The sequence below is a fragment of the Onthophagus taurus genome, chromosome 6 (assembly GCF_036711975.1).
Source record: "Onthophagus taurus isolate NC chromosome 6, IU_Otau_3.0, whole genome shotgun sequence".
Lineage (NCBI taxonomy): Eukaryota > Metazoa > Arthropoda > Insecta > Coleoptera > Scarabaeidae > Onthophagus > Onthophagus taurus.
Genome location: NC_091971.1, coordinates 2,056,081 through 2,071,042, shown reverse-complemented (window position 1 = coordinate 2,071,042; position 14,962 = coordinate 2,056,081). Strand labels below are relative to the sequence as shown.

Sequence of the window (14,962 nt, the reverse complement as noted above, 5' to 3'; positions counted from 1 at the left end):
TTCTTTAAATAAAGTGGAAATATTTTGAGCACAACCCCAGAAATATAAGTATATGGAAAAGAAATGTGATATTACAATCTAAATTATGCGAATTGTATATTTTACTTGACTTTATTTATTACGGAATAATTTTGATTAAATAAAAAGAAGATTATTTACATATTTGTATGAATTTGTTAACTTAAATTATTGATCTAATATGCACATATCAGTAGTTGCCATATATTTTCCATAATACGTTATGAAGGTATCTAAAGGACATAATTCTTGATGGCACCCTTTCAAAATCACAGGCTTTGGGTGATCATATCCCCGTTCATAATAAAAAATCTGAAATAAATAAAACTAATTAATTAATAACATATTATTTATAAAATAAAAGATTACCTTTACAGCATATTCTGTATTAATTTGATGTAATTCGAAAGAAACAAATGATGCGTAGGGAATATGCTTGCTTGAGTATTGACCTAAAGTTCCCAATAAATTTGTGATTGAAAAATCGTGGCCGGAATACAAATGAATTTTGCGACGATGCATTTTTGGATTGTGTATTTTTGATTTGATCGCGTTCATTATTTCTGTTAATAAGAACCCTGAAATAAGGATAAATAGAAAACTGTTTTTATATACGATTTTAATTTACCTCCAGATAACGTTTTAAGTTCCTCTGTTCTACTTGATATGTTATAAGTGAGAATTTCAAATTGTGAGAGTATAGGCAAGAATTCTTCTGTCCAAGATGGAAGTTGAAGACCAAATTCTTTCTACAAAGCATTATTTTTTTATTTTAAAAAGAATGAATGAAAGGCAGTGATGTTGTGATCAACATTCACAAAACGCCAACGATCTAAATATGGCTGAAGAGGAATATTTAATGGAATGAATTTAATTTTGTTAATAAAATTAGCCGTCTTGAGAGACGTGCGGCTAAACCCGAAAGTTGCTAGTTCTCGGTCTAGTGTTATTTCTAGTATTGCAGTAGCACTATTACTAGAACTAATATAAGACCTAGAACTAGAATCCTTCGGGTTTAGTCGCCTTGAGAGACGTGCGGCTAAATCCGAATGTTTCTAGTTCTCGATCTAGTGTTAGTTCTAGTTTTACACTGGCACTATTACTAGAACTAACACAAGACCTAGAACTAGAATCCTTCGGGTTTAGTCGCCTTGAGAGACGTGCGGCTAAATCCGAATGTTTCTAGTTCTCGGTCTAGTGTTATTTCTAGTATTGCAGTAGCACTATTACTAGAACTAACACAAGACCTAGAACTAGAATCCTTCGGGTTTAGCCGTCTTGAGAGACGTGCGGCTAAACCCGATTGTTTCTAGTTCTCGGCCTAGTGTTAGTTCTATTTCTAGACTAGCACTATCACTAGAAATAACACAAAACCTAGAACTAAAATCGTTCGCGTTTAGCCGTCTTGAGAGATGTGCGGCTAAACCCGAATGTTTCTAGTTCTCGGTCTAGTGTTATTTCTAGTATTGCAGTAGCACTATTACTAGAACTAACACAAGACCTAGAACTAGAATCCTTCGGGTTTAGTCGCCTTGAGAGACGTGCGGCTAAATCCGAATGTTTCTAGTTCTCAATCTAGTGTTAGTTCTAGTTTTACACTAAACTATCACTAGAACTAACACAAGACCTAGAACTAGAATCATTCGGGTTTAGTCGTCTTGAGAGATGTGCGGCTAAACCCGAATGTTTCTAGTTCTCGGTCTAGTGTTAGTTCTAGTATTGCACTGGCACTATTACTAGAACTAACACAAGACCTAGAACTAGAATCATTCGGGTTTAGCAGTCTTGAAAGACGTGCGGCTAAATCCGAATGTTTCTAGTTCTCGGTCTAGTGTTAGTTCTAGTTTTACACTAAACTATCACTAGAACTAACACAAGACCTAGAACTAGAATCATTCGCGTTTAGCCGTCTTGAGAGACGTGCGGCTAAATCCGAATGTTTCTAGTTCTCGGTCTAGTGTTAGTTCTAGTGGCAGTGGTAGGTAGCGCTAGTTAGCATATGTTGTATATTTTTATTGAACTAAAACTAGAACTAACACTAGACCGAGAACTAGAAACATTCGGGTTTAGCCGTCTTGAGAGACGCACGGCTAAACCCGAATGTTTCTAGTTCTCGGTGTAGTGTTAGTTCTACTTTTACACTAGCACTATCACTAGAACTAACACAAGACCTAGAACTAGAATCATTCGCGTTTAGCCGTCTTGATAGACGTGCGGCTAAACCCGAATGTTTCTAGTTCTCGGTCTAGTGTTAGTTCTAGTATTGCACTAGCACTATAACCAGAACGAACACAAGACCTAGAACTAGAATCATTCGGGTTTAGCCGTCTTGAGAGATGTGCGGCTAAACCCGAATGTTTCTAGTTCTCGGTCTAGTGTTAGTTCTAGTATTGCACTGGCACTATTACTAGAACTAACACAAGACCTAGAACTAGAATCATTCGGGTTTAGGCGTCTTGAGAGACGTGCGGCTAAACCCGAATGTTTCTAGTTCTCGATCTAGTGTTAGTTCTAGTTTTACACTAGCACTATCACTAGAACTAACACAAGACCTAGAACTAGAATCATTCGGGTTTAGCCGTCTTGAGAGACGTGCGGCTAATCCCGAATGTTTCTAGTTCTCGGTCTAGTGTTATTTCTAGTATTGCAGTAGCACTATTACTAGAACTAACACAAGACCTAGAACTAGAATCATTCGGGTTTAGCCGTCTTGAGAGACGTGCGGCTAAACCCGAATGTTTCTAGTTCTCGGTCTAGTGTTATTTCTAGTATTGCAGTAGCACTATTACTAGAACTAACACAAGACATAGAACTAGAATCCTACGGGTTTAGCCGTCTTGAGAGACGTGCGGCTAAATCCGAATGTTTCTAGTTCTCGGTCTAGTGTTATTTCTAGTATTGCAGTAGCACTATTACTAGAACTAACACAAGACCTAGAACTAGAATCCTTCGGGTTTAGTCGCCTTGCGAGACGTGCGGCTAAATCCGAATGTTTCTAGTTCTCGATCTAGTGTCAGTTCTAGTTTTACACTAAACTATCACTAGAACTAACACAAGACCTAGAACTAGAATCATTCGGGTTTAGCCGTCTTGAGAGACGTGCGGCTAAACCCGAATGTTTTACACTAGCACTATCACTAGAACTAACACAAGACCTAGAACTAGAATCATTCGGGTTTAGCCGTTTTGAGAGACGTGCGGCTAAACCCGAATGTTTTACACTAGCACTATCACTAGAACTAACACAAGACCTAGAACTAGAATCATTCGGGTTTAGCCGTCTTGAGAGACGTGCGGCTAAACCCGAATGTTTTACACTAGCACTATCACTAGAACTAACACAGGACCTAGAACTAGAATCATTCGGGTTTAGCCGTTTTGAGAGACGTGCGGCTAAATCCGAATGTTTCTAGTTCTCGGTCTAGTGTTATTTCTAGTATTGCAGTAGCACTATTACTAGAACTAACACAAGACATAGAACTAGAATCCTACTGGTTTAGCCGTCTTGAGAGACGTGCGGCTAAATCCGAATGTTTCTAGTTCTCGGTCTAGTGTTATTTCTAGTATTGCAGTAGCACTATTACTAGAACTAACACAAGACCTAGAACTAGAATCCTTCGGGTTTAGTCGCCTTGAGAGACGTGCGGCTAAATCCGAATGTTTCTAGTTCTCGGTCTAGTGTTATTTCTAGTATTGCAGTAGCACTATTACTAGAACTAACACAAGACCTAGAACTAGAATCCTTCGGGTTTAGTCGCCTTGAGAGACGTGCGGCTAAATCCGAATGTTTCTAGTTCTCGATCTAGTATCAGTTCTAGTTTTACACTAAACTATCACTAGAACTAACACAAGACCTAGAACTAGAATCATTCGGGTTTAGCCGTCTTGAGAGACGTGCGGCTAAACCCGAATGTTTTACACTAGCACTATCACTAGAACTAACACAAGACCTAGAACTAGAATCATTCGGGTTTAGCCGTCTTGAGAGACGTGCGGCTAAATCCGAATGTTTCTAGTTCTCGATCTAGTGTTAGTTTTAATGGCAGCGGTAAGTAGCGCTAGTTAACATAAGATATTACTATGTTGTATATTTTTATTGTACTAAAACTAGAACTAACGCTAGACCAAGTACTAGAAAGTTTCGATATTTTATTTTTATTTTTGTTTATATTTTTTGTTTATAAACTTTGTAGGTGGAAAAAAAAATGCAGACTATTTTTACCTGTAAATTTAGATGCGAAGATAAAGTATACAATTCACGATAACTAGTATATTGAACTCCGGTATGAACAAATAATTTTTCAAGTATTTCCTTAAAATTTTTTACTTCGTTATTTTCGATCGATTTTCTTATTTCTTCCTGATATAAATAATTATACCTTTTGCAATTTAATCTAGATAAATACGTCTATAAAGCAAAAATAAAGTTACCATATGATGTGCTATCATAATTTAAAACATACGGTATCATTATAGAATTCATTAGATTCGTAAGGAATTGGTTGCCAATTTAAGTCATTCGCAAGAAATTGTGATTTTTGCGGTGGAAACATTGCTGCTAAGACTATCAATAATGAAACGCGACATCTAGGAAATGGTGAAGATTGAGCATAAACGGTGTCCCTGTTATAATCTTTTAATAAATTACAATAATATGATTTTAAGTATTTTCCCAGACCAAAAAGAGTTTTCTTTCCAACCTATAATTAATTTTGTGTCAAAATAAAATTGGTTCGTTTAAAATTGTTTTACATTAGTTAAAGATCCTGGACCAAATGGTTCGTAAGAGTAATTTTTGTAAGGATCTTTTGGATACGGCCCTGCGTGGTCCATAGGTGTTCTGTCACCATGTCTAAATAACTGAAAATTCAAAATTTAAATAAAATTTAAAAAATAATTTAATTGTTACTTACTATTTGAGTCAATATTAATGTGTTATGATTTTCAGATTCAAGAAAACAGTGTGTTGTTAATGCTTCAATGGTATTGTTTAAATTCGATGCGATTGATGGACAACTTCTATTATTAACTAACTTTAGTATTAAGGAAATAGGGACCGAAATACTTAATATTATAATCTAGAAATATCATAAAATTATAAAAAGAAGCAAAGATGTGTTAAAACAAAAACTTACTATTACTTTCCATTTGGAGCTTCCGAACTTTTGCTTTTTTCCTTTATCCACTTTAACCTCTTTTACTAAATCCATTTAAGTTGTGATAGTTTCACGAAATATTATACAATAAAGCGGTTTCTTTGTATATTTTTATTTATATTAGGTACTCGAAATGTTTAAAATTATAACATAACATTCCTTAAATAATTTCTATTATTTTAAGCCTAACCGAAGAAAAATGTATGTCATCAGTCATAGAAAATGATTTATTCCAACAATGTGAATTATGCGAACCATCGATTTTTATAACTTTGTTTACTTTTAAGCGATAACTTTCTTTGATAGTTAAAAAAAAGATAATTTATAGCTTCGTTAAAATTGTATAATTATCATAATAAAGTAATTATAACTATTATCTAACTTACATATGTATATCTTTGTTATTGTATTTCTTTGGAATTCTTAATAAAAAATCTAAACAATTTTGTTTACTTGTTTAATGCAAAATTTACTCGGAAGAATGGTTAGGTATAACAAAATACCCTAATTTTGTATTAGTTGGCAACATTTTAATTCCAGGTAATAAAACACCGTTAAACATTTCGTTATACATATTTACAAAAGACTCAAAGAGGTTCTGTGGAAAAAGGAGCAGGGAAGAGATATGGAAGAGAATGTTGAACTTGCAAAAAGATTTTTGGTTATAGAACATAAATGTGTAGTAATTTCGTAAGCTTTTTTAATTTTGTCTATAAGTAAGTTTAATCGGTAAACCATTCTTGGCTTTAATGACCCCGGCTCCAACAATAACAGTATGTGGTTCATCTGGAGGACTTAGATCAAAATTTCTAATTATATTAGCCAAAACGACTTTGCAATTCATAATAGCGTACTTTTGTCCTAAAAAAATTGAAACTAATAATTACATTCATATTTTAACTTAATTATAATTTACCAATGCAATTTCTCGGCCCAGCACTAAAAGGAATATAAGCAAAGCGATGTCTAGCTGCACAATTTTCTGGTAAAAATCGATCGGGATTAAAAACATCAGGGTCTGGAAATAATTCAGGGTCGCGATGTTGTTCGTGAGGGTGAAAGGAAATGGTGGTTCCTTTAGGAAATACAAGATCATCTAAAAGTAAATTGTAGCTAAAATAATGAAATTTAAAACCTATTTATATAAGTTAACCTATTTTAACGTCTTCAAGAAGTTCTCTCTCAAAGAAAGATACTGGAGGAAAAAGTCGCAAGCATTCTTTATAAGCTCGATCTAAATAGTGTAGTTCTTTTGCCACCGCAGCTGTAATAATTGCGTTTCGGTCTTGACCAACAACATCGATAATTTCATTTCGGATTTTATCGCAAACATCTTTATGTTTTGCAAGCTCGTATAATGAAAACGATAGAGCGGTTCCCACCGTATCTTGTCCCTATACCAAATCACATATTTTAAAAATAAATCAATATTTAAAATGATTAAACATACGGCGAACATGAATGTATTGACTTGCCATTCTATTTCTTGATCACTAAGATCACCGCGTTCCAAAAGAACATCGATAAACGCTCTTCGTTTCCGAATTCCAAAATCATCTTGATCCCCGTGAACATCGGTTTGAAGGTTTTCTCTTCGTTTTTGAATTACATCCGTAGTAATATTATGCATGGTATCTATTTGGGAGTAATACTGTTTACTTTCGGATGTAAACTTATATAGGAAATCGTATCTGTTCAAAATAGAAAAAAATCGACGTATAAAGGCGTCTAAAGTAGCGTCTACACATGCAGCGAAAACACTGTTACCAGATTCTTGGGAACGAAAATTTACTGCCATTGAAGATTCTAAATGAAGATTTTTTTAGGTATTTATTTGATTAAAAAAATTATTTTTATTACCACATAATGAATCTAAGGCGTAAAGTTTCATAAAGGGAAATATATCGATGACTTTCCCTGATTGTTTCTTTAATTCTTGAATTAAAATTTGAGTGTTATTATGAAAGTTTGCGGAAAATTGATCTAGTACGCTAAAATGAAATGCTGGCGTTAAAATTTTACGGTATTTGGACCATAGTTTTCCACTGCTATTGATTAAGCCACCTTCGCCAAGCCAAGATTTAAATATATCATATCCTAACGATTTTTTAATATGGACTTGCGACGACAGAAAATACTCAACCAGTTTAGGATCAGTTATAAAAACGTTTACTCGAAATGGTCCTTGCCATATTCTTACAACCTTTCCATAAGTTTTTATAAGTCGTTGGCAATTATGATACAAATCTACAATACAAATTACATTTAAGTTTTTTATGAAAAAGAAAAAAATTAAAATATTTAAATTACCAAAGATGTTGTTTCCTAAATCAGCAGCATTTCCCGTAAGCCAATTAGCAGGAGGACCGGGTATTTTCTCTTCTATACATTTATATTTTCGTTTTTCTACATAACACCATGTAAAAAATAACACGGTTGTAATGAATAATATTAAAATAAACATCCCGTTTGATTTCTATAATCGAAATTACAGCCTTATTAACGCAATGTGTAATTTTATGGTAATGGAGAAAGGTTAAAAAGTATCTAGATAAGTTCAATAAGGTTATCTGTATTATAAATTGCTTTAATAGTAAGTGTTTTAGCTTATTCACGCAGTAAAATTAATAGGTGACGTTGCACTTTAATAAATTTGCTTTCCATATTGGACGAATAAATAATAATATATTCGAAGATTATGAATTGATTTCCTATTGTACCTATATCAACTAAAACTGAATAACTAAACTTTTAAATAAACGTTTTAAAAATTTGAGAATTTCAAAAAAAATATGCTCTAGCAGACATTTGTTCAAAAAATCGAATCTCAAAAAACCCTAATTATCTCCCAAACTATTAATGTAAGGTATGGGACATATAGGATATAAAAGGTGTAGAATGAGACACCGAAGACAACTAAGTAATAAAATACGGGGGGTGCCATTAAAAAAATGAAGTTATGGTACTTCCAAATTTCGAAAAGTTAACGTGCCATAGTAAAGTGACCAAACGTTCTAGACAGCCTTTCTCGACACCAAAACATACTCCATCATGTAGCTTAAGCATTATTATTATTATTATTATTGCTGCCGGGCTGAGGAGGGCGGCCCCTCTCGTTACCGCGACCTATAAGATCTATTGTAACTTTAGCCCTCCAAAGGTTTAGGGCAAATGTAGGTCCTTAATGAACCTTAGTATTGTCCTGAGGTCCTGAACCTTTATGTCGGTAGGTAACAGGGGAGTTTTACCGAAGACGTTGTGCCTTAGACGGCCTCTGGCGACACAATTGCACAGTATATGTTCAGCAGTTTCTGACTCGTCGTTGCATAGTCGACAAGTTTGATCCTCAGCTTGTCCAATGTGGAAGAGGTGGTATTTTAGGGGCACATGGCCGGTTAGGTAGCCTGAGAGCGTTGTTAGACCCCCTTTGCTGAGCCATAAAACCTCTTTGGTTTTGTTTTGCGACGGAGTTATCATACTCTTCGCTTGTCTGTGACCTGGAAGTTCTTTCCAGCGTAAGGCTATCTTTGAAGCCTCCCAGTTGTTGATTATTTGTTTTAGGTGGCTTTTTTGTAGTCCACATCCAGGTTGGGGTCCAATGAAGGGCGTGTTTGCTGCCTCTTTGGCCAGCTTGTCGGCCTTCTCATTGCCCTCAATGTTGCTGTGACCTGGAACCCACCATAGGGTAACATCATTGCCCCTAGCGAGCTCTCTCAGGTTGTTGGTGCACTCTCTGATCAGTGCGGAGCCACACGTGTAGGCCTGAATTGCCTTTAAGGTGGCCCGACTGTCTGTGAAAATGTTTATGAATGCACCTTTTGTAGGTTCAAAGCGGTGCAGAAGTTTATAGCAAGAACTTCTGCTTGGAAAATTGTTAAATCCGAGCTGAGGGGCAATTTGATGTGGCTATTTGGTCCACTGATGCCCATGCCTACTCCAGATCTTACTGTCTTTGAAGCATCGGTGTACCAGGCTAGGGCTCCTCTTTTTAGTTGAGGCCCTCCTTTCGCCAAGTCATCCCTGCTACTAAATATGACCTTATACGGTTGGTTGAAATTGTATTCCGTCGGTATAAGGTCCGTTTTAATTTCAATCAGGTGATTTAGACATGGGTCTTTGAGGATCTCGAGGTGTCCTCTGAGGTTACCCTGCATCAACTTGAGTGAAGAAACTGTTTTCAGTGATAAGGCACTTAAGGCACTTAAGGTGTGAGACCGAGTAGGGCTTCCAAAGCAGCCGTCAGACAGGATCTCATTGCACCCGTTATGTTAAGACATGCTAACCGCTGGATTTGTGCCAGCTGTTGTTGAGCTGTCTTATGATTTGTTTTTGGCCACCAAACCAATGAGGCGTAGGCGACCATGGGTCTGATTATTGCTACGTAGGCCCAATGAGCCATTCGTGGTTTGAGATCCCAGTTCCTTCCTAGGAGCCTGCGGCAGATCTGGTTTGCCATGATGGCCTTTTTCCTCACCTTATCTAAGTGTGAGTTCCAGTTTAGTTTACTGTCAAGTATTACCCCTAGGTATTTAGTTTCTGTTTTGAGGTTAATAGTTTTGCTTTCAATGGAGGGTGCTTTTATTTGTAGCTTCCTTCTCCGAGTGAAAGGGACTATTTCGATTTTATTGGGATTGATGCTGAGCCCATTGCTTCTGCACCAAGTACTGGTGAGTAGTAGGGCTTTCTGCATTAGCTGAGTTATGATTGAATCATATTTACCTCGGATTGTGATTACCAGGTCATCAGCATACCCTTGTATCTTAAATCCGTTTTTAGTTAGGGTGTTCATCAAGTCATCAACTACCAGGCACCATAATAGAGGTGATAGCACTCCCCCTTGGGGACATCCTCTTAGCGCCTTTATAGTCAGCGACTCGCCTCCCAGACTGGCTGTGATCTGCCGACTTTTCAACATGGCTATACACCACTTGATTGTCGACGGATGTATGTCTTTTACGTTTAAAGCCTTCTCTATGGATTCATATGAGGTGTTATCAAACGCACCCTCTATATCTATGAAAGCACAAAGGGCTATCTCTTTGGTTGCAATTGCCTCCTCTAAGGTGCTAGTCAAAGCATGGAGAGCGGTAATTGTTGATTTTGCTTTCTGGTAAGCATGTTGGCTAGGGTGGAGTGGATTTGTGACAAGCACTCCATTCCTTAGGTATTGATCGATTACCTTTTCCATCCCTTTGATGAGAAATGAAGTTAGGCTAATTGGTCTGTACGCCTTGGGGTCCGCGTTTGAACGCCTACCACCTTTAGGTATGAAGACCGCCTTTACTTTCCTCCATAGAGTGGGTATATAGCTAAAGCTGTAGCTAGCTATATATAGGGATATTATTATTGGGAGAAGGTCTTCTAAACCTTTTTGCAGTAGCTTAAGCATACTTTGAATCCTAAATAGATATCCTAAAAATCGAGTGTTTTCTGATTTTTTGAACAAATGTCTGCTGGAGCAGATTTTTCTAGAAAAATTCGAATAACTCGAGAACGGTCGAATCAAATTGCAAAAAGTAAAGTTATTTATAAACCTTGAAAACAGACAAATCCAAATATGTAAAAATATACAGGTGTTCCATTTAAAAAAATAAAGTTGGTGGCGACTTCCGGTGTAACCGGAAGTGCTAGAAATCTGAAAATATTTTAATCGAAGAGAACGCAATTAATAATACTTAAGTATGAATTTTCAAATTTTTATTTTAGCCAGAACTTCAGAAACGTCTAATGATCTCTGAGACACCCTGTATAAAATGATATGTCTGTCCAAAAACGTTTATTTATAAAGATATATTGTTTAAGTTATTCAGTTTTAGTTCATATAGATACGATAGGAAAGCGATTCATATTCTTCGAATATATTATTATTTATTCGTCCAATATGGAAGGCCAAATTCTTTTTTAAATACTAAAAAGTTTTAGTTTTTAGAAGAATTGACACTTGAATGTGTGTAATTTGAGAAATGAAAAATTATTGCTTATAGTATTTTCCTTTCGTTTTACTAAGCTACTATTAGCGGAGTTATGCTTTGTTGCATAAAGTAAAATCACATTAAAAACACCACAAACCTTTAAAAATAACAATCATTTATTTATATTTAACACTTGAACATAAACAAAAACAAGTACGCATGTAGCAAATATTTTTCTGTTTTATTATCATATTGAAATGGGTTTTTACTTTCATGGAATGCCATAGGTTAGACAGTAAAAATGTTGGATTTTATTTTTTACGTTAGCATAAATCATTTTTTATGTAATTATTTATTTAATAAGTTATAAGGATTAAGTTGTAAAATGGATGAAAAAATAGTGAAATCCAAATAAAGTACCTGCGTTTTTAATTCTTTATTTATTTATGAACTCTATTATTTAATTCGGAGAAGTGTTTTCAAATTGAAGCGCCAAAAAGAAGGGTTGCTATTGGTCAATTTTAAGCAAAATTTACACTAGGAAAATTCGAGATGTTGCCGGTAGCCTAAAAACATTCTGGTTTAGTCGCACGTCTCTCAGTATGGCTAAACCCAAATGATTCTAGTTCTAGGTCTTGTGTTAGTTCTAGTGATAGTGCTAGTGTAGAAATAGAACTAACACTAGACCAAGAACTAGAAACATTCGGGTTTAGCCGCACGTCTCTCAAGACGGCTAAACCCGAATGATTCTAGTTCTAGGTCTTGTGTTAGTTCTAGTGATAGTTTAGTGTAAAACTAGAACTAACACTAGACCAAGAACTAGAAACATTTGGGTTTAGCCGCACGTCTCTCAAGACGGCTAAACCCGAATGATTCTAGTTCTAGGTCTTGTGTTAGTTCTAGTGATAGTTTAGTGTAAAACTAGAACTAACACTAGACCAAGAACTAGAAACATTCGGGTTTAGCCGCACGTCTCTCAAGACGGCTAAACCCGAATGATTCTAGTTCTTGGTCTTGTGTTAGTTCTAGTGATAGTGCTAGTGTAGAAATAGAACTAACACTAGACCGAGAACTAGAAACATTCGGGTTTAGCCGCACGTCCCTCAAGACGGCTAAACCCGAATGATTCTAGTTCTAGGTCTTGTGTTAGTTCTAGTGATAGTTTAGTGTAAAACTAGAACTAACACTAGACCAAGAACTAGAAACATTCGGGTTTAGCCGTCTTTAGAGACGTGCGGTTAAACCCAAATGATTCTAGTTCTAGGTCTTGTGTTACTTCTAGTGATAGTGCCAGTGCAAAACTAGAACTAACACTAGACCAAGAACTAGAAACATGATGTTTAATTCTTGAACGCTGTAAACTTGTTGAAAACTTTACTGTATTAGGTACCCGTCTAGTTAAACATAAAAAAAAAATTACGACATTTTATTAAAATTCTTACGTAGTTTTTATTACATATCATGTCTTTTCAATAAATAAAATCATACACCAGGAAATGGACGATTTCCATCAAAAACAAAAAACGTTTCGGTTGCATTTGCTATGTTCAATCCATCCATAACGTCACACATATCAGGTGTAGCCATATATTGGCCATAAAGTTTCAAAAATGTATTCAAAGGACAAAATTCATGGCAACCATCCAAAATTAGAACTTCCGGGTTTGGATGTTCCTTTGATCGTTCATGATAAAGTACCTTAACATGAAAATGATTTTAAAATACAAATACAATTATTTAAATTCTTAACTTACTTTTATGTTATACGTATTATTAATCTTATGTAATTCAATTGATATGTATGAACCGTAAGGAATCGATTTTTTTAATTGAATACCTAAAGTACCCATTAAATTTGCTATTGTAAAATCGTGTCCAGAATATAAATTAATTTTACGATGTATCAGTTTAGGATCATTTATTTTTGATTGAATTGATTTAACTATTTCGGTTAAGATGAATCCTCCTGATAACAATTTAAGTTCTTCAGTTCTACTAGATAAAACATATGATATAGCTTCGTATTCTTCGAGTTGTGGCATATATTCTTCTGTCCAATCTGGAAGTTTAAGACCAAAATCTTTCTGAAAATATACAAACAATTTATTAGAATGTGTATTTCTTTTGAAATCGTTTGACGCAATTGCATTAATAAATAAGAAATCTAAAAATAGTTTTACCTGTAATTTTAAATGTAAATATAACGTAAATAAATCCCGATAACTTGAATATTTAGCACCTGTCAATAATTCCAGCTTTTCTAATAATTTCTTGAAACCTTTCATTTCGTTGTTCGCTATAGATTTTTCAGTTTCTCTTCGATATAATTGAGAAAATCTTTTGCAAAATAAGAAATATAAAAAGATCTGCAATAATATGATTTATTTAAAAGAATATTGTTATGGATTTATACTTACTGTATCTTTATTAAACGTGTAATAATCATAAGCAATTGGTTGCCAATTAAGATCATCGGTAGGAAATAGCTGCTGTTCTGGTGGAAACATTGCTGCTAAAACTATCAACAACGATACGCGACTTCTCATAAATGGTGAAGATAGTGGATATACGATATCTCTGTGGTAATTTTGTAATAAGTGGCAATAATGAGCTTTTATGTATTTTCCTACTTCGAAAAGTGTTCGTTTTCCAATCTAAAATTAATTCATTAAAATTAATAAAATAAAATAAATTTGAATTTACATGTGTTAAAGCTGATGGTCCATAAGGTTCATAAGTATAATTCTTATAAGGATCATTTGGATAACCAGAAACATCCAATGGTGTTCGTTCTCCATGTCGAAATAACTAAAAAAATACAATTTTATATCGATCTTAATTTCATTTATTCTTTTTTAGTTACAATTTGGGCAAATATTAGTGTAGAATGATTCTGTTTAAAATAACATTTGGTTGATGAAGTTGTTGAATTTTTTTCTTTCAGTATAAAATAAAAAATAATTGTTACAAATATAATTGTAAATATCTAAAAGTAGAAATTAAGGTAAATATTTTCTTTAAGTTTAATGTAAAATCTTACGATAAGTATCCATCGGGAAATTAATATGGTTTTCCTTTGTTGCTTTTTAATTTTTGTGTAGGTGGTAGTATCCATTTGGAATGATTATGTGAACTGAAAGTATTTTTTTACGTTGAGTAGGTTATATTTCTAAAGTTTACAATGAAAAATTCTTTAAATAAAATACAAGTTATTTAAATAGAAATAAAATTTCAATCATATTTGTCTTGTGAAGTTATTTTCTTTTTTTGTAAAATAATTATTATTTTTACACCATTACTTTTATAATGTCATACTTCGCAATCTAAAGAAGAGCATGCACGTTTGAGTAACCAGATAGTACACAGCAAGAAATAGTTTGAAATTACTTTTGCCAATCAGAAACTGAAATAAGAATCTGACTTTGCAGAAAAATTTGCAACTTTCTTATCTCTTGACATTTTACATCTAACAAATTGTTAGTTAGATCACAAAAAATAAATTAATGCTGAGATCAATTTGACACTGCAGATAATACACCCCAATAGGACTTTTTTCATTTTTCATATTCATTACTAACAGAACTGTCGCTGTTATCACTTTTGATTATTAATTAAAGTATCCTCTTTTTAATGCAAACAGCCGATTTGAAAAATCACTTTCAGTTCTTGAGAAATAAATTTTTGAAATGATCGAAAAAATTTTCAACTTTACAATTTTCGCCAGTTAAGTTTTAAAAATTTGTATAAAATCCAGTTCTTCGAATATGAGTATGAAATTTTCCCAAACTGTAAATAAGAGTGTCCTCTTTCCAATGAACCAACTCGTTTTGAAAAATAACTTTTGGTTTTTGAGAAAACAATATTTGAAGTTTTGAT

The 14,962-nt window shown here is 34.3% G+C and overlaps 3 protein-coding genes across 3 annotated transcripts; all 3 read right to left on the bottom strand.

Moving 5' to 3' along the window:
- Positions 1–92: 92 nt before the first annotated feature.
- Positions 93–5,721, bottom strand: LOC111424814 (venom acid phosphatase Acph-1-like). The gene is made up of 8 exons (XM_023058502.2): positions 5,154–5,721; positions 4,932–5,096; positions 4,771–4,878; positions 4,482–4,718; positions 4,241–4,426; positions 647–767; positions 388–596; positions 93–330 (listed from the first exon to the last, which is right to left on the bottom strand). The coding sequence occupies exons 1-8, from the start codon at positions 5,226–5,228 to the stop codon at positions 187–189; spliced, it is 1,245 nt and encodes a 414-aa protein (XP_022914270.2). The 5' UTR covers positions 5,229–5,721; the 3' UTR covers positions 93–186.
- An 87-nt stretch (positions 5,722–5,808) lies between these two features.
- LOC111424843 (cytochrome P450 4c3-like) lies at positions 5,809–7,688 on the bottom strand. The gene is made up of 6 exons (XM_023058535.2): positions 7,485–7,688; positions 7,035–7,421; positions 6,625–6,980; positions 6,328–6,568; positions 6,091–6,270; positions 5,809–6,035 (listed from the first exon to the last, which is right to left on the bottom strand). Exons 1-6 carry the CDS (start codon positions 7,636–7,638, stop codon positions 5,875–5,877), a joined length of 1,479 nt encoding a protein of 492 aa, XP_022914303.1. The 5' UTR covers positions 7,639–7,688; the 3' UTR covers positions 5,809–5,874.
- A 4,810-nt stretch (positions 7,689–12,498) lies between these two features.
- Positions 12,499–14,232, bottom strand: LOC111424844 (venom acid phosphatase Acph-1-like). The gene is made up of 7 exons (XM_023058536.2): positions 14,127–14,232; positions 13,950–14,072; positions 13,790–13,894; positions 13,504–13,740; positions 13,267–13,452; positions 12,841–13,170; positions 12,499–12,784 (listed from the first exon to the last, which is right to left on the bottom strand). Exons 1-7 carry the CDS (start codon positions 14,199–14,201, stop codon positions 12,569–12,571), a joined length of 1,272 nt encoding a protein of 423 aa, XP_022914304.2. The 5' UTR covers positions 14,202–14,232; the 3' UTR covers positions 12,499–12,568.
- Positions 14,233–14,962: the final 730 nt, after the last annotated feature.